At 38.7% G+C, this 26,723-nt stretch overlaps 1 protein-coding gene across 2 annotated transcripts in view; it reads left to right on the forward strand.

The window, feature by feature from the left end:
* The first annotated feature begins 1,153 nt into the window (after window positions 1-1,153).
* LOC124545413 (splicing factor, suppressor of white-apricot homolog) overlaps window positions 1,154-26,723 on the forward strand; it is a 162,098-nt gene continuing 136,528 nt past the window's right edge. Inside the window, exons 1-2 of one of the 2 annotated variants that reach the window (XM_047124331.1) lie at window positions 1,154-1,433; window positions 10,092-10,261. In XM_047124331.1, coding sequence (XP_046980287.1) covers window positions 1,246-1,433; window positions 10,092-10,261 — 358 coding nt within the window. In that variant the 5' untranslated portion in view covers window positions 1,154-1,245. The remainder of the gene's footprint in view (window positions 1,434-10,091; window positions 10,262-26,723) is intronic. The other variant, XM_047124332.1, reaches the window with a different exon arrangement.

Below are 26,723 nucleotides of genomic sequence, written 5' to 3' on the forward strand. Positions count from 1 at the left end.
TTTAAGATGCTTAGTACTCAGACCTCATACTTTCTTTACTTCAATTTTTTTCCGTAATGCTTCTTTCGTAACGGAGTCTGAGAGCCTCCTAACGCTCAAGTTGTACAGTTCAGATGGTTTCATTGCTTTAATTTATCTTCGTCATTCATAAAAAACTACAGATTTTGACAAAAGAAATAACGAAACGAAAAAATTTTAACATATAAAAAACAACGAATAACAATAACTTACGACAACTGAAATCAAGAACGAAAGGCATGACGAAACCAAGTATGATGGATGAGAGCATTACAAGAGCCGCATTGCCGTGTAGTGTGTATGGGTAGGAAAGACAGGCGTCAGAAATTTGCTAGGGAGTCATGTGATAAACTACGGACGATGACGTCGGCCGTCAAAACTTTCTTGACGGTGGTTTGCCGTGACATGACGTGACGGCCAGCATCGATGCCGCCACTTGAAATGCACTGTTTTATGTTTCGACGGAACGTGACGTGACAGCTAGTGTCAATTGGCCTCGCACGCCTGCTCACAAGATTCATGTCTGTTGAAGTTTTTATAAGTTTTGGCTCTTTATTCCCCTTTGTGGTGAAAGAGCCTTTGGATGGTGATAATCTATGGTAAAAGACGACATTGAAAACGATCTATTTTAACGTAGCTACCCTTCATAACGCTCGAACACAATATAAACAAATATTTAGGACTGAATGGTTGTAGCAATATTTTACTTACAGCGAAAATCGCGCTTAATTTTATTGGGGGGAATAAACAGCCAATAACATATGTAAATTTTTGTGAACAGCCGTCTGGATATGAATCTGCAGGTTCGAAACCAGTTACGGCGCTATTTGCGTAAATAAATAGCTTTGTCAATAGTGGCTGGTTGCTGTCTTGTTCTTTGAAAGACTCATCCTGCATTACAGAACTTCCAAGATTCGAATGACCCGCGTTTCGCTAATCTCTCGTCGATAGCGCTTGCTCCCTCGTTTTAAGTTTATTTTCTTTATGTTATTACGTATCGATATTAATAATTGGTCGTACGAAGCAGGCTGATCAGAAAATATTAAATGAAATCCTTCGATATCGTAATTTTAATTTCGATCGCTAAAATTACAGGCTACAAATCGCCCATTTTCTAACCAGTTTCTGCTATTCTCAAAGCAAGGAGATTACATCGCACTGGTTAAAAATCTCTGACTACATTGGTTGCATTGGGGATTGCAGTATTTTGGACTTGAATCTGTAAAGATGGCTGCTAAAAGGGGAGGTTGGAGTATTAGTGAATCCGGTATTCTTCGGAAAAAAGAAGAGGATGAAGAACTTCTTGTGTTCGGATATTCGTGTAAATTGTTTCGTGATGATGAAAAGGCACTTTTTATTGATCAAGGGAAACATTTGATACCATGGATGGGAGATGAATCGCTGAAAATCGACAGGTAGGAACACTAATAAAATATTGTAAATAGAACAGTTTCTGATTAGGAAATTATAGACTTGTTTGCTGGCGTGTTTGTTACAATTACCTTTGATATTAGTGTCATCAGTAAAAGGACTTAATGTTGTCTGCACAGTGAGTAGCTAGTCACCGATGTGTTTTATGCAGAAGAAACAAATTGAGTGAACGTTACCTCCTTTTTTAATTAGATCCTGACTTTTACTTTTTATTGACTATCTGGCCAGGATAAGTTTTGTTTTCGCTCCGGTCGATAATGGTAAACGTGAACAACAAACTTAGGGAAATGGTTTATGAATGTCAAGCATTTTTCGTGTCATTGGAACTAGTTTCCCCATTACGAGTACCCGATATCTTACTCAAGTGCAAAAGGTTGTTGTTATTTGTTTTCACGTGGTTTGAAACCTATTAATGATAGTGGTTTCAAAAGAAATAAGGTAGATGAGTACTCGTAAGATTAGAAGAAACAGTTGTGGTTTGTTGTCATCGAAGAAGTTTCATTGTGTACCAATACCAATGAACGTATATCGATAATTAGACTTTAATCGTCCTTTTTGGGCGAATAGAAACGTCCTATTCCACCCGTCTGTTTTGACCCGTAAGGGTTTTGTAGCGTGTGACATTACGGCACACTGTTATGAGTTGGTTGTGTTTGTAGATTTCGTCTTGCTGTGTTTGATGGTGCCCCCTGGTGCTGCGTGTGTATGTGCTTAGTATAATGTGTTGTATTGGGTTTAGTTGAGGCTTGGTGTTTCATGCGTGAAGTCGTTGACGACAGTGTCTGGAAGTCTTTTTCAACGAGTTACAATTTTTTTTTGCTTATGGGTTTGGTGTTATTTGTTTGTTATTGGCATGTTATTGTTTTGTTGTTTTTAATGTGATAAAACGTTTAATATAAATATATATAATCTGTGTGTGTGTGTGTGTGTGTGTGTGTGTGTGTGTGTGTGTGTGTGTGTGGTGAGGGTGTTGGGGTCGGGGTGGCCGATCTAGTTTGCAGTGCCGGAATTTGCTGGACGTAAGTAATTGGTCGTCCCCCCCTCCCCCCCTCCCCTCCTCCCTCCCTACCACCCCCCCCCCCCCCCACCCCGGAGTTGTGATGTTTTGTAAATTTATGTCGTATTGAATGTGTTTTGATTTATGTAGGTATGTTTGGTTTCTGGATTTTTGATGTTGTGCTTGTGGTTTTTGTTTTATTTTTCGTAGCTATAGGTGTTTATTTTTTGATATCAGTTGTGGTTGACCTAGGCCTATATAGGTCACCGGAAATGACAGATTCCCATTTTCGTAGTTGTAGGTTTTGGTGTTATGGTATCCTCATCTGTGGTTGACCTATAGAGGTGAAGGGTAGTGTCAGATTCCAATTTTCGTAGTTTTAGTTGTAGGTGTTGCTGTTTTGGTATTGTCACCTGTGGCTGACCTATATAGGTCAAGGGAATAGTTCTAGTCCTGCAGATTTTTGTTGGTGTAGTGGAATGTTGTAATTCTTTTTGTGATCGTGTTTTTAAGCTAGCTTGTCCTCACCCTAAAACCCCCAATTTCCTGCAGTTGCCCTGTTGCTTTAATTGTATTTTTGGAGGGAGATGTTATTTATATGTATTGTCGTGTTTGTTGCTTTGTGTATATATTGGTGTGGAGTTTTTATTCAGGGATTAAACAAAAAAAATTACCTGTTGAGTTCATTAATTTCCTGTTCTGAGAATGCCTTCGTCAGATCATATTTTTGGCTATTTTACAGGTCCGTCTTGATCACACAAATTTTTTACATTTCACAATGACTGGTTTCGGCTACTGCCATCTTCCATCTTCAGATCATAAAGTATTTTGATGTACTATCAACGTCAAACTAAACATTTAGGTACATAGTAAGTGCACTAAACATTTAGGTACATAGTAAGTGCACTTACTATGTACATAGATGTTTAGTTTGACATTGATACTACATCAGAATATTTTATGATCTGAAGATGGCACCAGCCGAAACCGGTCATAGTGAAATGTAAAAAAATTATATGATCAAGACAGACCTGTAAAATAAAGATCTAGAATTAGATATAGATTCTAGATCACAGAGTAGTAATCCCTCTGTCACTGTCTTCTCAAATGATGTGTGTAGCTTGCATATCTTTTTAAGGTTTATTTCCCCAGAATCCAGTCTTCTGGCATTCCAGAGAAGTAGACTGTGCATTCTTTCAGGGAGTAAAATTTCTTACGTAATGGTATCTTACATTTGACTGTTTTTAGGCTGCAATTTCTAGCTTTTAATTCTTCCTTCACTTTGCTTGACATTCCCTTGTTTTCGTGGTTTGACATTTCATCACAGAGACCCATATCTTTGACTGTGAATGAAGTACAATTTGTCATTTCGTCCTGGTGGTGTTCACTATGTATGTCATTAAAAGCGATATAGGGCATACAGTAGACAGACTACCAAATGCTTAATTTTTGTTTTTAGTCAGTCAACTTAGTGCCGAAACAGTGATTATGTACAGGGGTGCTGTAACATGTTGCTTGATAGACTGTTTTGATGTTTTCATCAGTATAGTCAATCTCTAAAGTCAAAATAAATGCCAGAAATTTCATGAGGCTGGCCATAAGTGTTTCACAAGGGTAAAAGCTATGTACTGAACCCCCTTGCATTTTTAGTGATTTATGTATGATATATGAACATAATATACATTAGAATATTTGTTGGCGACATGTCCATTGTCTGATATGTGTTTCTAAATTTACCTTATGGTTTTAGTTTAAATGTGTTTCTGAATTTGCCTTGTGGTTTTAGTTTTCATGGTGCAAAGTGCATTAAATGTGGTAAAGTAAGTTTAAATACAGCATGAGGGTAAACATTAGGCTACACTGCTGTTCAGTCTGTTGCCGCAGCCTTTATGTGGCATTCACATTCATTCGCTTTCCCAACTCTCAACCAAATTATCGCTTTTCAGTGTAACGTAGACCTCTTGTTATGCTACAGATCTATCATCATGACCAAAATTCAGGAGGACCTAATATCACATAGTAGCCAAAAGCTGCTGCAAGTAACCCCAACTTCAGTAAACAAAAATTTCATTGTGAACATATATCACAGTTGATGTCACAATGAAAGGGAACTTCTGTAAGAAGCATCAAATAGCTCCCAAGTGTCTTATAAAAATTAATGTAATTCATCTACAGGTTGTGGGTGATAGCCCAAAAATTCCTGAAATTTATATGAATTATTGCCAAGCGATCATCTCCCTAATTTAAAATTTCTAGTTACCTAAGTTACACTTGTTTGATATATAGACAGCACATTCACGGTCGGTGTCAATTTGTTTCATTGTTTACAAGCTCAGTTTTTGTGATTCCACCAGTGACAAATGAAAGTTGTTTGTTGTGTATGGAGGATTTAATGGACACTGTGGTTACATACTACAAATTTTTTGAGTTCTAAAGATTCAATCTTAAGCCCCCTTTTCTCGACTTAGCCTACACATTACTTTTACTGCTCATGCCATTGTTTACATCGAATCAGGTGTTCTCAGAGATTCTCTGTCTAGTTTTCATTGCAGTGTGTGTAGTGCGAGTTACATACAATATTAATTTCAGTAAGTAAAGTAGGTATTAACAGTAATGTCAGTCATATTAAAATAGTTTCTTATTGCATAATGTTCCTGCCAAATGGAAGTAATGGAAAGACATAGCAGCAGTATCCGAATAATCTGGGGAATGACAAAACGATAATCCAAAACATAAACCCTTTACAAAGTTATACAGATATAGTTATTCCCTATTTTTTACATGGCTAAACTCATCTCCATGATACTCATCAACAACAATATTCACAAAGGAGCCAAATAACACACCAGTGTGATTGTGCATCTGCTATCATTAACTTCAGTGCAAAAAGTCCAAGAACTAATTTTAATGTACTTACTTGTCAAAACATGCATTCACGCAAAAAATCGGAAAAACAGGAAACCATAATACACCCCTCAGTAAACAAACTAAAAAGAAAAAAAAAAACAAAGAATGCAACCATAAAGAATGTGCTACATCGAATTTCCCCCCCCCCCCCCCCCCCAAAAAAAAATCTCTACCTTATCTCCCCTGCTCCCTAAAAAAAGAAACTATACCCTCCTACCACCCACCAAACACACTGAAATCAAGTTACAAACATTCCTATTCAGATAAAGAGAAAACAGATGGAACAAAAATACTAAAAAACATAAAACTTCCTGGCAGATTAAAACTGTGTGCCCGATCGAGACTCGAACTCGGGACCTTTGCCTTCGCGGGCAAGTGCTCTACCATCTGAGCTACCGAAGCACGACTCACGCCCGGTACTCACAGCTTTACTTCTGCCAGTATCACGTCTCCCCCAGGCTGTGGCTAAGCCATATCTCCGCTATATCCTTTCTTTCAGGAGTGCTAGTTCTGCAAGGTTCGCAGAAGAGCTTCTGTAAAGTTTGGAAGGTAGGAGACGTGATACTGGCAGAAGTAAAGCTGTGAGTACCGGGCGTGAGTCGTGCTTCGGTAGCTCAGATGGTAGAGCACTTGCCCGCGAAAGGCAAAGGTCCCGAGTTCGAGTCTCGGTCGGGCACACAGTTTTAATCTGCCAGGAAGTTTCATATCAGCACACCCTCCGCTGCAGAGTGAAAATCTCATTCATAAAACTTCTTGCTTTGTGTCTGTCTTCCATCCCTCCTAAAACCTCTCCCCACTCCCAACAGAAAAACAAAGAAACTACACTACCACATCATATCCAGATCCCAAACTAAAACAGCAAACCGACACCAGCTACTTCCCCCCTCCCCCTTCCCCCCTTCCAATTCAACAACCAACGTTTGGACTGAACTTTTTCTCTGTGAGTGTTAGGAAACATCAAAACACACAATATCTATTAGGCAAACAGTACTCAACTAAGTGAGCATACAAGGATCCTCAAATGGATATGACACCCAATGTTCCTAATACAATAGTGGAAGTACATGTCCCAGTCTCTTACTTTCTGAATTGTAGTCTATGATTTACAGTTAATTGATTATATTGTCTTTTCTCCAAATCGCTATATGAAGCAAAATAATCTGGAATATTAGTGAACCACTCCTGAATGAACTCATTAGTTAGATCTAACCCAGCAAATACTCTCTTCGTACTTTCCCCATTTACCCTGAAAACAGCCTCAGAACTCCCACCTCCTGAAACAATAATTCACAGCACTTAGGTACCCACAAATTTCTTGCACTTCCCATACTTATTTCGCAAATGCTCACTATTTTACTTTCACAGCCAGCCCATGTCTACCTATGTGCCCTCTGTACTTGATAAATGCTGAAAACATTTTGTGACAAGCTAAAACCAATTTGTAACTGAACATTCACCGACACTGGTCTCATGGCCACAAAACCACACAAGTGAGCGATAACAACAGTAATGCATCAGGTAAATGGTACTTCATTTTGCCAGTCTAGATATGTCAAACGTGTGTCCACATCGGACAGACCACCACAGGAAATGATCCTGATAGCATCAAGTAAAATCAACGCTTGTCCGGGAAGTTGTTGAAGAATAATGACTATAGAATGATACAAGATCATTTATATAAAATTTTCATCTGGTGGGATGAATGACAGCTGGACCGAAATGTAGAAATATGTAAGTTAATGGGGGTGAGTACAGAAAACAAACCCATGAAGTTCAGATATGGCATTAATAGTGTCTGCTTGACACAGTCACATTGTTTAAATATCTGGGCATAACATAGCAGAGTAATAAGAAATGGAACAAGCATGTGAGGATTACAGTAGGGAAGGCAAATGGGCAAATTTGGTTTATTGGACGAATTTTAGGAAAGTGTGTTTCATCTGTAAAGAAGGCTACATATAGGACACTACTGTGAGCTGTTCTTGAGTACTGCTAGATTGTTTCGGATCTGCACCAGGTTGGATTAAAGGAAGACATCGAATCAGTTTGGAGACAGGCTGCTATGTTTGTTACCGATGGGTTTGAACAACATGCAAGTATTGAGGAGGTGCTTTGGGAACTCAAATGGACGCCCCTCCCGTAGGGAAGACAACATTCTTTTCGAGGAACACTATTGAGAAAATTTAGAGAACTGGTATTTGAAGCTGACTGCGGAACAATTCTACTGTCGCTAACGTGTAATCCACATAAGGACAATGAAGGTAAGATAAAAGAAATTGGGGCTAACATATAGGTATATAGACAATAGCTTCTCTCCCGCTCCATCTGCGAATGGAACAGGTAAGAAAAGGAGAAATTTTGACAATTGTCAGGAGCTTTCCACAATTGTGAAACTTGACATAATGAGGAAAAACACTGTTTTCGTACGACATCATACGTGACAGGTCAAAGCCAATTTTTAGTACTGAATGCTCCAGTTGACCCATCTCTGAGGAGCATATTAGGAATATCACGTCATAGTTTGGAAAGCCTGGAGCAAAATTTTGACTTTAGGTACTGTACCCACCTTCTTCGTTAATATTGTCTGTGGGTCAGGGTGATGTAGGTTGGATTTAGGTGTACAGTGGCCGTATTCTTAGAGTGAAACAATTTCCTTGAGTTTTTTGCAGAGCAAAATTTTAGCTCCAATAATGGTAACAGATTTGTATTGTGTCACAATGAGTGAAAAGCTGATACGAAGGATTACAGTGAAACCCCTACTTTACGATTTTCTGCAGTCCAGACTAAAAAAACATAAAATTGAGGAAAATGCAGAATCGAGGGAAAAAACCCAAAATATGAACAAAAACACATGCAATTGGCATATAGGATTAAGAATTGCAGTCCTCTCCAATTAAATCTGTGTAAACGAAGTAAATTAAGTGTACAATACAATATTTATACAATAATTTGTGGTAATGGATTTCATCAGTTCTTAAAAAAAAAATCATAGATGTGCAACAGAAAGTAAAAAAACTCGTCAAAAAATTGAAATTGGTATGTGGGTACAAGGTAATTGAGCATGTTTTCTGACATGCCACAACTACAGATTAAACATTCAAAACACGTGTTTTTTTGAGATCATCCTTTGTACTAACTCAGAAAAAAGGCAAAAGTTGATGAACATGATGAATTAAACCAAGAACACCACAGCAGCGAAGTGTCTAAACAGTAACTGTAAATGCGGACATCTGCTTAATTACATGCTTTGCCACCATTTTTATTATTGTTTAACGCTTTTCTTATGAGCTGTACTTCATATGCTCACCACTTGATTAGTGAAACAGAGACGTGAAAAAATAAGTTTACTTCCTCAGTTGATATTACAAGCTTATTAGAAGTGGGCTCAGTGAATTTCTGTACACTGTGTAAAATGAAATTTTGAAAGCGAGCTCAGATGCTACAGTTTCACTTCATGCCCTGTATCACTGTTGCCAATCTTTATGATCTGCAGTGTGTGATGCTAAGTATATACACGAGTAGTTTATGTTGTTGTTGCAACTGTATCATGTCAGATTTCAAAATGAAAGTCTTTAAAACATGCAATCGCCAAACCCTTGTTCTATTTCTGTGTAGCACATCATCTGCATGTAAAGTATATTTTCAGCACTTCAAAATGCTTTCACCCCTACCTGTCACTGAAGGGCCATGCCCTCTCTCCACACAGCCAGTAGGTGAGCTCATTTCACATGTGTTAGTGTGGTGTGCTGGTTCCACTGGCTATTGGGTGACTTAATAAGTCACCAGCCAATAAGAGTTCACTAGCCAGAAATGGGTGACGTCTCCTTGGTTATGACCGACCATATTCTTCAAGACTTTGTGTTTGAATTTGACAATTGATATTGTTGCTGAATACAGTACATGCAAAACGATGAGATAGAAAGTGGTGCAAGGATAGGTGGCGGGTGGGGCCCTTCGTCACGTATTTGCTCAGTCTGGAACACTTTGCGTCGACTGTCTTGTTTTTCCATTACCGCTGCAACCTAGCAGTTGTATCAAAATGGTGCAGTTAAGCTAAATGTTGCAAATTATGTTGCCAACACTTTGGATTATGTCGGCATTTCCTCTCTCTCATCTCCTCTCTGTACGACAGCCTAAAACATTCCCTTAATTCCGCTGTCACCCATGGTGCGAACCATCTGTCTTTCGAGCCAATTACAACTTGTTCAGTCACATCAAATGTCAATAGGAAGAAAATGGACAAAATCAAGCAAGACTTCAAATAAGAACTTATAATGGAGGTAAACCCTGGTAGGAAGAAATGTAAAATCGGGGAATTTTTGGCATTGATCTTAAGGGTTTTTCACAGGGGCTACGAATTTATGTCTAGATTCGCAAAAAACGTTAAATTGAAGTTCCACTGTATATCCCACCAATTTTGTGTGGTTATAGACAACTCTTTAACATTCCTGGTTCTGCACTTTTACTTTAAGAAAGAGAAACTATGCTTCATGTTCTTTGTTGTCATCATGTGTAGTAATTAGAATATTGACATTTATTCTGTTCTACAATGAGTTACGCAGATTTTGTTGCTCCTCCATACAAATGATTTTTCATGTAATATGTAAAGGAAAGCAGTGCTTTACAAACCATCGTGCTATTGGTAGCCCTTAACTTCCTCCGTTCTTTGTATTCACATGTCTCCTAATAAATAATTAGCGGATGTGTTGGATGAAATTGTGATGATTTACAATCCCAGGTATGATGGTCGTGGGGCTCTCATGGATCTGAAGCTGTATGAACCTCCACCAGGTGGCTATGATGCAGCTTTAGGCATGTCAGAAGCAGAGCGTCGTGTGGAACAGCTCTGTGATGAAGAACGCTACAGGGCACTGCAGCATAATGAGGAAGAGGAGGCACTCTACCAAGGTAGAAAGAACATTCTCTCTCTCTCTCTCTCTCTCTCTCTCTCTCTCTCTCTCTCACACACACACACACACACACACACACACACACACACACACACACACAGCCAGAAATATTTGTGGGTAACTGGTAATGATTAGATTGTTGAAATGAATATAGCAGCTTAACGTGTTTGTGAGCATTGACTGAAATAAACTTCAAAGACAAGTAGAATACAAGGGTAGTCTGAAAAGTACAGTGGCCTGACAGTGAAATTCAAGATTTATGTTCCAAAAACCTTTTATTTTTAAACATAGCCATCTTTAACATCAGTGCGCTTCATTCAGCAGTGCTACGGTGACATAATTGTATCTCTGTAATGTTCCACTGGAACTATTGCAAAATGTTAGTCTACAATTGCAGTCTCCTCTGGGTGAAAAATGCAAGGAAGATTTCATTTTGGTAAGAGGTGAGAGTCTGAGGGAGCCAAATCTGGGAAAATGGGGCAGATGTTCCAACATTGCTAAACGCTTCTGTTGGCGTTTGCGTTGTTTTTTTGAAAGGTGGTGTTCTTTTTTCCCTTACAAACCAGAGCTCTCTCACTATTTTTTTTTTCTCCTCATACAGATACATTGGAACAGTTGTTGTCAAACAGTCCCCCGCAGGCCGCAAGCGATTCAAATAAAGTTTTCATGCAGCATGTGGTTCTCAGCTGTGTTTTATAAGAATATGGTTGTAGTAACCAACAGCAGAGTCCAAAAACTTCAGCTAATATTAAGAGCTTCTTAAGTATGTGTTTTTCTTACTCAGCAACAAACAAAACTACTTCCAGAGGCAGTGATGTTTTGAGATGTGCTTCATTGACATGGTGAATTCGGCCATGAGCTAAGTAAAGTTGATGCTTATGTCGGAGGAAGAGAGGTTAGAGGTATGTAGTAGCGCGACCGCTGCGGGGTTAATAGAAGTGAGAGGGGGAATATTTTATTGTTTGTCTTCCAATGCTGACAATTCATGAATGTGTGCAACTAACACTGATCAGCTACTGTAGTATGAATGTCAAACTGAAATATCCTGCATCTGTGAATGCACAGGATAGAGATGGTCACCTTCAAATGTGGTATGTTTGTAGCAAGTAATATGAAATCGAATTTAGACTGCTGCAACGTAGTAAAGGAAAAATGTCATTCAAATCATTTAGGAAACAATTGTGCTTGTGTCTGATATTGCAGTTATTAATTAATATAATGTACTAATTTATGTAGGTTACCACTTAATAGTAAGACTGGCAGGGAAAGTTTTGGTAAAGCAGCAAGGACAGGAAAAGAGGATCTTGCATAATTTTTCCTCCTGACCAGCACTGCTGCCTGCCGAATAGTAGTCAGACTATATTTAATATATAGCCATTGTTGTCAATGAGATTAACAAAGTAACCTTGTTCATTATTTTTTTAGTAATAACTGTTTTGCTTTTGAGTCATGTGATCTGGTGAAAGATAAGTTATTTATACACTGCTCAAAACAATCAGGTGAGATGTTATACACAATAGACTTACGGTAATGTATTTTATTCAGATATCGGTTACAGTTGTAATTTGTGTGTGACACAGTACGATATTTTGCTGTCTCAACTCTTTACTTGAGGTTTAGGTGGTGTTTACGTGGAGCAAGGCACCATGGGGCTACCATAATAGTGAAACAGTCATTCTCGCTGCCCTCTAATATGGTGTGTGATCACCTCAGATGGCCAGTACAGTTGCACATCTGCATGGCATGCACAGTATGAGGTTATCAATCAGCTCTTGAGGGATATTTGGCCATTCTTCCATGAGTGCAATATCCAGCTCTGCTACCATTGTGGGAGGTGTTGGTCTAGTTGAAATGCATCTGCCAAGTGCATCCTAGACATGCTCAATCGGGCTTAAGTCCGGAGAACAAGCTGGCCACTGCATTTGTTTAGTTCCCTCAGCTTCAGGCATGTTGTCCACCAGTGCAACTCTGTGGGGACAAGTGTTATCATCCACCAGAAGGAACCCACCTGTGGCACCAGCAGAGGGCTCAACAAAAGGTTGAAGGATCTCGTCTCTTTTTATTTATTTATTTATTTACCTTACAGCTCGAAACATGTATTTAACATGCACGGGAAATGTTATAATAATTACATTCAGATTATTGATACACAATATAAATAGATTACATGCTACTAAGTAAAATATCATTGAAGTATATTTAATATAGCATTCCTGAGGTCAAATCATGTCAGTACCATACTGTATGGGCACTTCAATACAAGCCATTTTTTTAACTCGTTTTTAAAAATTCTACCAAAAAGCTGTTTCAGGTTGTTTGGCAGAGAATTATAAAATATTGCTCCCTTAATGAATGGGGTATTTGTTGTTAGATTCAATCGTCTGCTCACCATATGAAAGTCTGATTTTTGTCTTGTATTGTAATCATGGATTTCCATATTCCTGTTTGTCACTTTTTTGTCTTTTTTCACTAATAATATTGATTGAAACATATATACTGCATAGATAGTCATAATATTAAACTTAATAAACAGGTTTTTACATGAAGTTCTGGGTCTTACTTTTGCCATAGTTCTTATTACTCTTTTCTGCAATACAAATACCCTTTTTATATTGTATTGGCTACACCCACCCCACAATACAATTCCATAAAATAGCTGGGGATACACCAACCCAAAATACGCTATTTTTATTGCTTCGATATCTAAATATTGAACTAATCTCCTTAGTAAATACAGACTAAATGTTATTTTACCACAGACATGATCTATTTGCTGGTTCCATGAAAGTCTGTCATCTATATATATCCCCAGAAATTTACATTCTGAACAGGTATTTTCCTGAATGTCCTCATTTAGAACAGTATTTTTATTTGAACTACTTGTCTTAAAATAAATTAAATTAGTTTTGTTAATATTGACCCTCAGGTTTTCTTTTTCAAAATGTGTTTGGGCTTTTTCAACAAAATTCTGTACCACTGAATTTAGGTCATCATTACTACGTGGCCAGCAAACCCCAGAGGTGTCATCAGCATACATAGTAATACGATGACTGGTGTCTAATACTTTTGGGAAATCATTCACGTAGCAAATAAACAAGAAGGGGCCCAAGATAGAGCCTTGTGGCACACCAAAATTTATGTTCCTTACCTTTGATCTTCTTTTTGCAATTACCTCTCCATTATCATACACAACTTCTGTGCATTGTTGTCTATCTTTAAGGTAAGATTCTATTAAAAGCAACAGTTTCCCACCGACACCATTATAAGCAAGTTTACTTAAAAGAGTGCCATGATGGACTCTGTCAAACGCTTTGGAAAGATCTAAAAACACTCCTGCCGTTTCGTATCCCTCATTTATTTTCTCCATCAGACAGTGTACAAACTGTACTGCTGCAGATATGGTGCTCCGACCCCTTCTTAAGCCGTGTTGGAAATCTCCTATTAAGTTATTCATATTATAGTGCTCAATTAGGATTTCTAGCATTATTTTTTCAATTAATTTACTAAACACTGACGTTAAGGCAACTGGTCTGTAGTTCTGTGGTTGTTTTCTTTCCCCTTTTATATAAAGGTTTAACTAAAGCAAGTTTCAGTTTCTTCGGAAACACACCTTCTTCAAGTACGCAATTTATTAGATGGACTAATGGTCTGGCTAACTCACCCGTGCATTTTTTCAGTAGAAAAGGAGAGAATTCATCCCATCCAGCTGATCTTTTATTTTTTAGGTTGTCAATTAGCTCTGTTACGTCCTTGATGGTTACTGTAGGTAGCATACAAGAGTGCCTTTCCTTTTCCTTATCATATTTAAACGGCCTCTCCTGTTTCATACAAGTATCATTTTCAATAGCATCTATAAAGTAATCATTAAATATATTGCTAACTATATAAGGATCAGAAAAATTATCATTATGTATACTTAACTCTATATTATTAATTTTAGTTTTTGAATCAGTGTTCCTCATATCATTAACTACTGCCCAGCACGACTTTGAGACACAGTCAGAATTTCGGATCTGTTTACTAATATGTTCTACTTTCCTTCTCCTTACTTCCTTGCGATACTCATATTTATATTTTTTATAATCCTCTTTATATGAATCAAGACTGGTTTCTCTGTGTAGCTTATACATATACTCCATTCCTTCTTTGAGTCTTTTCGTTTTTTCATCAAGTTTTACACGTTTGACTACTGGAGGTTTATTTTTATTTACATTCATCTTCTTTGCCGGGATAGTAATATCAATATGTCTAGTTAAAATTTTTAAAAATACTTCCCATTTGCTGTCAACTCCCCTTTCTCTAGAAACTGATTCCCAATATTCTTGACCCAAAGTATTCTTTAGCAAGGTGATGTTGTATTCAGAAAATAATCTTCTATTCTCAAATTTTTTGTTTTGTTGAAGTTTATTAAGACAACCAATCACTAATAATTGTCCTAGATGATCAGATATGTGCCCGTTTACAGTCTGTGCCGAAACAACATTTTCATAATTGGTCATCACATGATCTATGGAACTGCTGCTTGACTCAGTTATTCTAGTGGGCACATGACCAAGTAGATCTTTAATATCATAGGATCTTATGCAGTCTTGTAAACCTTTGCATTCCTGGCTGTTGTTTAGTGTGTTTATATTAAAGTCTCCTAACATTACAATATTTACTGTATTGCCACCCTTGCTTAGCTTCCCCAATACACTATCCAGTGCTTCCAGGAAAACCTCGAGATTACCAGAAGGGGCTCGATATATACCTAGCACAATAAGTGGGACGGATACAATCATTAGCTTAATTATCACTGCTTCAAAGTCTTTCTCGATACAATAATCCTTAACCCATGATACTTTTTCTACAGAACTTATTAGGTTACATTTCCTTACGTAAGTAGCAACACCCCCTCCTTTATGTTCTGTTCTACAAAAAAACGATGTAAGATTATACTCCTGTAACTTATAATACTGAATATTATGGTTAGATTTTTGATGCTCTGTAACCACGATTACATGTGGAGCTAGATCTGTAACTAAGGCCTCAAATACATCGATTTTGTTACCCAAGCCCTCAACATTATAATGTAAAAATGATACATTAGTACAATCATGAGAGGATATATCATTCTCAAGGTTAACATTATCACACAAATTGATAGTTTCTAAATTGGGAACACTGAGGGACTTTTTTATCCTAAAAAATCAACAGTCTTGACACTGCAGTGAGGAATTATTTCGGTTTGCTTGCTCTGCAGGCATATATAATTATCACTTCCGTCTTTCGTGTGTATGACATCTGAGGTACAAGGTATCACATTTGAATTATCGCATTTTGTTTCCTCAATAGCTCTGTTGATGTCAGTTGCTAGAGTATTCTTGCCCAGACGATTAAGATGTAGTCCATGTACAGAGAAGCTGCTTCTTTGATAACTGTTAAGGTCCATACCTCTTAGCAGTCAAAGCACCATTCTGAATGGCAAAGAAGTCCATATGTCCGCCAGTACTGACTCCTGCCCACACCATTCATCCACCACCATGATTTGTTGATGTTTCCTTCACATACGCAGGAATGTTCTAAGTTACACGTTCCCTCAAGATGAGGGAATGACGATTGTCCGGCTGAACACCAAATCTTGACTCGTGTGAACAGCACCTGGAGCCATTCGTTATTACTCCAATCCTGATGTTCCTCTGCCCAGTTTCTGCGGGCTAAACAGTGTTGTGGTTTTAATGACACACACACACACACACACACACAAACACACACACACACACACACACACACACAAACACACACACACACACACACACACACACACCATAGGCCTCCATGTGTAGAGGCCACATTCTCGAAGACGAATTTGGACTGTTTGTGTTGTGCGCCCTGTTGCTGCTTGGAGGGTGCATTGCAGCTGAGTTGCATTCAGGCTTCTGTCTCGACGGGCTGTTTACTGGAGATAATGGTCATCTCTTGCTGATGTTACCCTTGGACAACCTTGGCCTCACCTTCTTTAAACAGTTCTTGTTGTCTGAAATCGCATCGAGGTCCTGGAAATTACAGTTTGGGACACTTCAATAGTTGCAGCCACCTTCCCCTTAAGTCACATTGTTGTTGCATTGTATTACCTGATTGCTACACAATCTGAACTCAACTGCTTGTGTAATTTGTTTGGTAGAGTAAACACAAGTCAACACCAACCCCTCTGCAGCAACTTTCTGGTATCACTGCTATCTTGGTGACCATAATGTTGTTGTCTCCACTCTGTAGAACTGACAGAAAGACGTCGAACCATTTTAGTTCATTCTGCTGATGACAATACTTCAGAACCTAGATATCTCAACTGATCCCCTAATTGTTTTGATCAGCGTATTATTCTTGTTAACTCTCTTGTATGGAGAATAATAATTTTTTACGATATCAATGTTCAAACAGCACCTTTTGGCCTCCAAATGTAGTTCCTTGTAATTTCTTTCAGTTTGATAGTTTCATATGATGATCACTAGGCTCACATGACATCCAGTGGCCAAAGTTTTCACCCCAATAAGCATTAGTTACTTCCCAAAAACACACATAGCACAACAGATAAAATGGACCTCTAAGAACTTCTAAATCATTTTATTCAGAAAGCTATCATTTACCATTCTAACTCGTTGTGGCAGTTTTGAATTAATTAAGGTATATTATTTAAAAGTGTCTCTGTTCCATTATTTTGGCCTAATCCAAAAGTCTAATTGAAAATGGTTTGCTGCAGTCACTTGGTATGCATTCATGTACTATAGCATGAACATGCCTAGAAAATATGCCCAGTAATCAGAAAAAAAACCATGGGATCCTGTTGCAATAGTACTGGCCACAGTACCTGCTTTGGCAGAAAAAATTGGTCACTATGTAAGCCTTCAGAAATGTGCCTGTAGTTCCAACATTTTTTCTTTTTTGCTTAAAAAATCTCGTGTGATACCTTATATTATGTAAAGTCAAAATTTATAAGTGGTAATCAATAACTATGGTCTGCCAAAAATTGAATTTTTCTTTGAGTGCTCACATAACACAACTGCCCCCCTCCCCTTTCCCCTCTCACTCCCTCGCCCCTTCTTATGCAGCCCAAGGTGTTGCCTTACAATGTCAACATTGGTTTCCAAGCAAAAAAGTTTGACAAGCAACGTGTTAGAAGGTTTCCAGACTGAGATTTTCACTCTGCAGTGGAGTGTGCGTTGATATGAAACTTCCTGGCAGATTAAAACTGTGTGCTGGACCAAGACTTGAAGTCGGGAACCTCGCCTTTCGCGGGCAAATGCTCTACCATCTGAGCTACCCAAGCACAACTCGCACCCTGTCCTCACAACTTTACTTCCGCCAGTACCTTGTCTCCTACTTTCCGAACTTGGGTAGCTCAGATGGTAGAGCACTTGCCCGCGAAAGGCAAAGGTCCCAAGTTCAAGTCTCGGTCCGGCACACAGTTTTAATCTGCCAGGAAGTTTCATTGTTAGAAGGTTAGTATTTTATTATCCAGATATTGTTATATCTGTGGGAAGATGACTGTTGTTTGAACAAGGCAAGGTGTGTGAATTATCAGAGAATGAGATGCTCTAGTGTCATACAGTGATAAGGTCTTAGTAAAAGATGATTTGATGTCAACCAAAATTCATTTGATGTTCATGATTGTGCGTATGGAGGATGTTCGTGATTGTGCATATGGAGATACTCTCTCTCCACTGTCCACTGTTAAAGAATTGTATTGCTGAATTTAAATGAGGGCACAAAACTATCCGAGAGCATCCATGTGGAGGGCATCTGAAAAGTACAAAACACCAGAAATCATCGAAAAAGTGCACACTATGCTCTGGAAAGAACAGCTGACAAAGGTGTGCGGAACTGTCAAGATTGTGGGGATTTCAAAATAATAAGTTGGCTGCTTTTTTTTTTAATGAAGAATTGTACATGAGAAAGATTCGTGTGCTAATCCTGCTCACAGCAGATGAGAAACAAATTCACAGGATAACTTCCAAACAGTCTTGAGAATTTCACACATCTTCTGTATGCTGATCTTTCAAGATCACATCATACACTACTTCAGTGATTTATGGTGCTGACGTTTATGAACCTCAGATGAATATCAGTTGGCTTCAAACCTTCTTTTACAAAAATCTTGTTTCTGCAAAGTACTTAAGCATCTCAGTTTCTGAAAATTCCCATACTGTTGCCTCCTTATTGCCTTCTAAGGCTACATTCCTGGGCCAGCTACCATATAAAACACGAAAAGGGCCAGTACACAAGTGACCACTTAATTCAACTGAGGTCTGCTAAAAGGACAGCTTTTGCCTTCTGCCAACACCTTACTACTGTCTTCTTTGAATTAAGGCAGGCTCATTGACATTTCATGGTGTTACCCCATCCTTGCACCAATGTACAAGAGAGTTTTTAGAGCCCCTCCCTGATTTTGATCCTATGTTATATAATTTCTTGTTCAAATTGGGACATCTTATAGTTCCCCCCATGTACAGAACTGAATCCCACTGGTGTCCACATTGAGGTTGATCCCTTGTCAGAGAGTGATTAATGGGTTTACTGAGGCTGTGGGCGTATGTTCTCTCTGTCCTTCCTTGTGAATGAGTTTTGTATTCACTACACTTGTTCAGCTAAGAGTTTTACTGATTGATTACTAGCTGCAAGGTTCCACAGGACAACAAAATCCTGCTCTCTCCCATGGTGTCTAGTTTTACACCATGAGGATGTGTTGTGCAGAAGAGCTTCCGCTGGTATACTGTTCCTCCACATCCAGAACTTTACGTTCATAATCAAATGTTCAATGTGGTAAGTCATACTGTTTTTCGGGGGTTTTCATTTGATGCTCAGTTGACATGTCTACCACATGTTCACTAGCTTAAAAAGAAGCGCCAGTTGGAACTCAACACATTCCACTGTCTGTCACACACTGTTGCGTGTGACTGAGTGTCTGTACAGAGCATTAGTCCCATACTGACTGGATTGTGGGTGCCGGCTTGTGGATCAATGGCCCCTTCAACTTCACAGTTATTTAACCTGGTTCAACACTGCAGAATCCAGATTGCAAATGGGGTCTTTCAGATGAGCCATATGGACAGCCTCCTGGTAGAGGCTAAGATTCCACCTATACTGATCAAATGTCATAAATGACTGCTAAGTTATGCAACATACATCTGCAGCTACCATGAACATTCAAATCACCATGTCCTTTTCCATGACTGGGGGATCTGCCTTCCACAAGGAAAACACAAGCCCTCCACCAAACATTGTCAGGATACCTCAGTGAACATTCCCCCTCCCCCAACACCTCACCCCCTCCCATCCCTAATGCTAATGATGCATACCTTATCCAAAGATCCTGTTGCACCTTTTCATTTGCCCAAAGAAAATAATTAATCCTTTGGCATTTTAGCATTTATTTTTCTTAGTTCTTCGAAAATTTCCACGTTCAACAGTCATTTATAATGAAAACTCAAGTGTTGACAATCGCGTGGCTATACCTGTATATATGCTGTGGACAATGAGCAATGCTCGCTGCTGACCTGGTGTAATTTTTACTTTGTCAGCAAAGTGCCAGGACAAGTTCCTATCAAAGTAGTCCCCTTGGCTGTCTGTACACGGTTGCCAACATTTCTGGAGATTGTGGAAGCAAGCAGGGAAATTTTCAACTGCGATGCTTGTAAGCTTATTTGTCACAGGCTATTGGATGCCTGCGATACCTTCATGAAGCTTTCCTTTCAGTCTCCTTTTCAGTTGAGGAAACAAGAAAAAATCGCAAGGTGCGAAGTTGAGTGAATGTGACAGATGTGGGATGGCAATAACAGAATGTCTGTCCAGATACTCGTTAAGTGATAAAGCAGTATGGGGTCTTCCATTGTAATGTAGTAAGGAGTCCTGAGAATGCCACAAATCAGGGTGGTTACGTTGAATTGCTTGTCACAAACTTTTCAGGACTTCGAAGTAAAGAGTTTGCTTCACTGCTTGACCTGGAGAAACATACTCATGATGAATAAATCCTTTACTATCAAAGAATGTGATCAACATTGTCTTTGTTTTTGAAGGACTTTTTTCGAGGTTGGAGATTGAGGACTGTGCCATTCAGCACTTTGACAATTCATGTGAGGGTCATACTAGTAGCACCAGCTTTCATAATATTAGACAGAAATCTGTGATCACATCTGACTCTATCCAGTAGTTCAGCAGAAATTCTTCATCTGTTCAATACATAATGTGTAACGGACAAGTTTTGCATTAAGTTTCGGTTTCCCTAAATCTTGGCATAAAATCTTATGAGACACATCACAATTCAAATTAAGTGCTTCTGATATTGCATGCACAGTTACTTGACAGTCTTCTTGCAGTAACTGCCTTACACATGCTATGTTTGCCTCAGTATGTGCTGTAGATGGGCGACCAGCTCTGGGATCATCTTGCACTGAATCTCTGAAAACATGACTGCTTGAAAGTGCCTCGCCTGCCTATATTAGCTTAATCATAGTCCATGTTTCACTAAGGGTTTTCCCAACCTTAATGCAGACCTTAGTGTTCACACTTTGCTCACAATCGGCATCTGATGTGTCACCATAACTAATGTGCAAAGAACCCAAACAGTGTGGTTGCTAAGCTCAGCCTTGCCACCTAGTGAGTTTGCATGGAAACATGATCAAGTTCATTTCAAGGATGAACACATTTCAGGTAACATAAAAACATCATTGTTTCTTTTTAATATTGCAAACTCAGAAATAAGAAAACCTGTCCTGGAACTTTATGACAAAGGGAGTATTTTTACAGTAAAGTAAGTAGCCATTATCCAAGCCCTCCATTGGATTTGCACTCACCAAAATTTCCTAATCTGTTATGACTTGTTAAGCAGCCTGTTGGGCAGTACTGTCATTGGAACTCATTGGTTTTGACATAGATAATTTTTTTTTTTTGGCCTCCACAATACTGGGAGTGCCATTGTAATCTTCTGGACTTGAGTCTTATAGGGATTCCAGGAAACAATTTTACAGACTGCTCACAAAGGTAACTCCTTAGATGGAAACCCCAAAGGTGAGGATGCCAGGCTCCAACTTGTGGTTGACACTACACCTTCAGATTCTGGAGGCTTAGAAGTAGCAGCTTACTGTAGCCACTACGAAGAAGCTACACACCACAAAGAGGTCTAAGAGCACATGCCAATCTTCCCTCTGCCCTTCTGGAAGGGAATCTGCTATCCTTTGCAAACTACTTGTCGGCCATTCCTTGCTGGTTCATGGTCATGTCCTCAACTGAGGTGATCCACACCTTTGTCGTCATGATGTCTCTCTGTTGGTGACCCGTGTCCTGTCGGAGTTCCCCAGTTTTGAAAATTGAAGCTTGACAGCTTTTGTTATTGCATGCAATCACATCTACCTCGTACTTCATTGCGTCGTAGGATGTTATGGTTTTAGGTTTCTTCTTTCCTTCTTGATACTTCAGCATGCAGCATATTCAGAAAAATTCTTCTTTCCCTGGGATACAATCACAGTGCAGTTTCTGTTGCCAGTCTGGTTCAAGATGGTGGTGGGGTGTATTTCAGCATTTGTCTTCTTTACCTCATCAGGGATTTCACAATGGCTCTTGTTCATTGCACCAGCTAATGAAGTTTTCTCTTATTTGAGAGACATAAAGAAGTTGTCTGTCATCATGTTTCTTCCTTGATTCAGAAATGGCTCCATGAGCTGCAGAAGGACGTTACTTCTCTCTGTGGGTGTCCTTTTTTCCAAGGTATGAGTAAGTATTACATGTGCACTTGGTCACTATTTCAGCAGAAATCTAGAATTTGAGACCGTATGCGTCTAGCTTGTTTGGCATGAATTGATGAAGTCTGTTACTCTTTTCAGTGAACTTTGCCCAAATTTCAGATACAGGATTGAATTTTTTGGCTAGCAGCTATTCAGCTCCATCTGATTTTTCATAGAAACAGAGAAATCTGAGAAGTTCCTGAAGTCTGTCCCTTGGCATAATGTCCTTGATGAAAGTAGGCCCCCAGGAATGCATCCAGAGGTCATCCACAGACGTAACTTTTGTACATAAGATACCCAAAGCATACACGATAGCTAGAAATTTTTCCAGTTCCAAAGTGACATGGTACAGTCATTGTTTTTTAGTGCTTTTCAAGCATTTGATTTTGTGTATTCCTTCATGAGATGTAACATTGCTTCGTTAAAATTAGATGGAAAGAACTGATGACAGAGTTGTGTTCTAGTTGACAAGCATAGCTAGTGAGATCTTCTTTCTTGTTTAGAACATTCACAGCTGGCCTCCTTCCAGAATGTGAAAAATTGGCAATCTGCCACTCTCTTCCATCCCTACCGACCATCTCTGTAGATGCACACACCTGGGCCTGCTGTGATGGGTGAGGTGAGGATTGGAGTAGCTGAAGATCCTTTACGAATTCCTCCTCATTCACAATGTCATAATCTTCCCTTGTCTGAGTTACAAGATCCTGATCTTCATCAGTATAGTCCATTTCCAATTCAATGTCGGAATCCTGTAAGAGATGTAATAGTTCTACATAAGAAAGTCATGTGGACGATGTGTGTTTGCAAACATTTTTCATGGACAAAGAGTATTACCTGAAAGATAAGTTGTAAATTACAGTAGATTGTGCACATGCTAAGATGCAACAGTGAGCAGCAGTAACTGTGCGTGGCTACTGAATGTTGCTGTTTCATTTGGTACATTATCTGCTTATACTCAGAAGACCAATTGCAATGGTGCCAAATAGACCCCCTTCTGCTTTTCTAGGTATGTCGAATGTAATGTCAAAGAAAATGTAAATATTTTGTAAATTCTAAGTCATCACCATAAAGAAGAGAAAAAATAGGAAAGTTCATATGATTCCGTGAATGAATTAAAAAACTTTGGAGCTGACACTGAAGGAAAAAAGTATGACAGGGTCATTTTGACTCCTTCTACCATTCTAGTGTTAAGGTTGAAAAGGACCAATGACCTCATGTTTAGTCCCTTTCAAGTTTGCCAAAAATTCAATTTTTAGCTTGTTCACGCTGTGTTTTGTTTGGACAGCTGCTTACAGCCAACTACTAAATGGAATGATTTGCAGTTTCACACGGAGTGTGTTGAAAGTAGTACCATCCCCTAAGGGGGGGGGAATTCTCCATTTTGTGCTGCAATGTATGGGTGACGCCAGAAACTTTTCAGACAATCCCTGTATTCCTTTTAGTCCATTACTGCTGTCTTTATGAATGACTGCAGTGGTGCAAAATTCACTCCATGTGCTTCTGTGGCATCTAATTGATACATAACAAGGCATGACTGTGTTTTTCCTGTAATTCATGTATTAATGTACATGCATAGTATTCCTGTGGTTATTTGCTTTACATTTCACGTTTTTCACCACATATCAAGATGGGAAATCTGTTTGAATTTCCTGCAAAATTGTTTTTACTGTGCGTTATTTTCCTCCCCTATATAATAGTTGCTACGGCTTGGGAGAATTTTTGTGCCGCAAATTGCATAATGTCACTTATGCGTGCAGTAGCTTCTTAGGGAATATTAGTTTTTCTAGGGATATCATCTTGCACCTGTTCATCTTCTTTTGTTCCCTCCCCATCATCTACTGTGTTGTGGATTTCGATTAGATCTATTGCCAGAGTAAAAGTGGAGTGAGCCGACAAAGTCATCAGTTTGAATGTAGTCACCTGGACTACATTAAATGTATTACATTTGAATTAATTCCAGCAACTGCTGCTGAATTTTCTTGATCTTCAATGAGTACAGAAGCATCTTGTTCATCGCCTTCAAACCACGCTTTTCTGAAGCACTTCATGACAGTTTTGGGATTTATTTCCCTTACTGCTAAGTCAATCCAGTTTACTGCATCCAGGATGGAATCAGCTGTCCACCATGATGAATGGCCACTACCAAACTGTTGCTGAGAACAAGGTCACCATTCCGTGGCACAACATGCAGTTGAGTACAACATGCTCTGTTTCAATGGCTGCTTTACAACATGGACCATCTGGATCCTTCCCACCACTAACTTCACTTAAGTATGCAGTTGGAAGTTATCCTTACAATATCCTCCGCTCTTGTAATTGTCCTGGCCAAAATCTTCAGTAAGCCACTGTCCCTACAACTTCCATCCAACAGTTTCCAGTTCCTCCATCGTGTCACCCCCTCCTATTTCCCATCTTCACTTCACCTTCAGTGTGTGCCATTCTCACCAACTCCAACATGCCTATCCTGTGTACCTACCATCCTTCCCTCTCTGCATTCCTAGCTGGCAAACCAGCTGCCTCCCTCCGAGTTGCTAGCCACATGCCAGCAATCCCTGTCACTGCATCCTGCTTCTCTCTCACCTAACCCACTCCACTTAATACAACTCCTACCACAACCTAGTCCACCTGCCAAAATGCAGCACTGGCACTGTTCATCCAGTTGGCACCATGTAGGATCATAGGCATGTCTATGTGCGCATGTGCATGTGTATTTGCATGTGTGTTTTACTCTAGCTATAGAAAAGATTACTCTGAAAACTAGCAAATTTTCTGTGTTTTTGTGAGTCCCTATAGACGACTCAACACTTCTGATTTTTGGTGAGTGGCCTCCTTTAATCAAAAAGGAGAACTTGACAATTTCCTTTTTTCATTTTGGCACTCTTCAATAAGACCACTCACCATCCACAACTTTTTACTGCTTTGCCATGTGACCAGAAGCTTACTGTCGTCTTCTTTTTCTTTTCCCTCGGAACAAAGGCGTTTGCCACATTTCCAATCACCAGTGGCTTCTCCATATTACCTAACATGTTTTCAGACAGCTATGTAGAGGGCCTTTCCATATACACATTTCTGATGATGAGTAAGTATATTCTCATACACTTAACGAACCATTCCCACACTGTCTCGTTAATTTTTTCATTTCCTATTTTCTTTGCCCTTTTTTTTTACTTGCAAGTTCCATGGTATCCATTCATCCTATATCACATCCTCGTTTTTTAAAATTTCATAAATTTTTGTTTTACCTCGTTTGAAATAAAACATTATTTTACACACAGGGTTTCTTTTTCATTTGCCTTGAATACATTGATCTTTTCGTTAAGTGTTAGTGACACATACTTTTTGTTTGACATAATAGTGTACTTAAAGTACTAAAAGTCAACTGAAACTGACAGGAAATAATACAGCTAATGTATTTATTTGGATTGCTTCATCTTGCCGAGTAAAACCACTGTTTTATGGAATAACACGAACCTCTTTCACGTAACAACATTGTCTGAGGTGTACAGTCTTTGTGTTAAAAGTAGCATCTTTGTATAGATGTGAATAACTAAGGTATGCCATTAGGTTAGACTAGACTAAATTCAGTTTTCGTTCCATAATCCCAAAAATGAGATCATTTTCGTGGCTGTGGACCAAGTCAGAAAATCTAAAATAAAAAACATAAAACATATGAATATAATACTTACTACCCTGATTCTTTTTCAGGAGATTGTCAAAATATGTGAATACATTACAGTGGAGTGGAACTGCTAATATTTACAGAATTAATATCCTGTCAGAATGAAACATAGTTACACACTTTTAATAAATTTATCATACAAAAAATATCTAATTTTGACTGTTGTGAGCAAGTGCAGTAAAAACTGAAATCCAGCAGACGACATTATTTAAGCTAGTCTAACAGTCCCCGTTAAGATAGTTACCTATAGAGTAGAAGAAGTTGCCTATCAAAAAGTCTTTCAAATTCTTGTTTAAAGTGTGCTTTATCTGAAACCAAGTTTTTATGGTTGCTGACTATCTATTGAAAATGTGTGTTCTTGAATAGTGGGTCCCTTTTGGACCAAAATAAGCAATTTTAGGTCTTTATGTAGATTATTCTTATTCGTAGTGTTGATACTATGTATTGAGCTATTGTTTGGCAATAGACATATTACTTGCAACAAATTTCATTAAGGAATAAATGTACTGAGAAGCAGTGGTTAAAATACAAAGGTCCTTGAACACATTTCTACATGATGATCTTGAATTTACACCACAAATGAGTCTTATTACAAATTTTTGCACTGTAAAAACTTTTGCTTGGTTTGACGAATTATCAAAGAACACTATTTTGTATGGCGTAATGGAATGAAAGTAAGCATAGTATGCAAGCTGTTTTTATATTTATATCTCCTATATCTGACATCATTCTCAGTGCAAATACGGACTTGTTTAGGCACTTCAGCAATTCTGTTGTATGCCCTTCTCAACTGAATTTATTATAGAGTTGCAGTCCCAGAAATTTAACACTGTCAACCTCTTCAATCTGTATATCTTCATATGTTTTACATATGCTTGAAGGAAAACTCTTACAGGTTCTTAGCTGCATGTAATTGTTCTTTTCAAAGTTTGATAACAGTGAATTAGCTTTAAACCATTTATTAATGTCGGTGAAAATTTGATTAACAGCTGTTTCTAAATCTGTGCTTGACTTATTATTTATTG

This window comes from Schistocerca americana, chromosome 8 (assembly GCF_021461395.2).
Source record: "Schistocerca americana isolate TAMUIC-IGC-003095 chromosome 8, iqSchAmer2.1, whole genome shotgun sequence".
NCBI classification, from domain to species: Eukaryota; Metazoa; Arthropoda; class Insecta; order Orthoptera; family Acrididae; genus Schistocerca; species Schistocerca americana.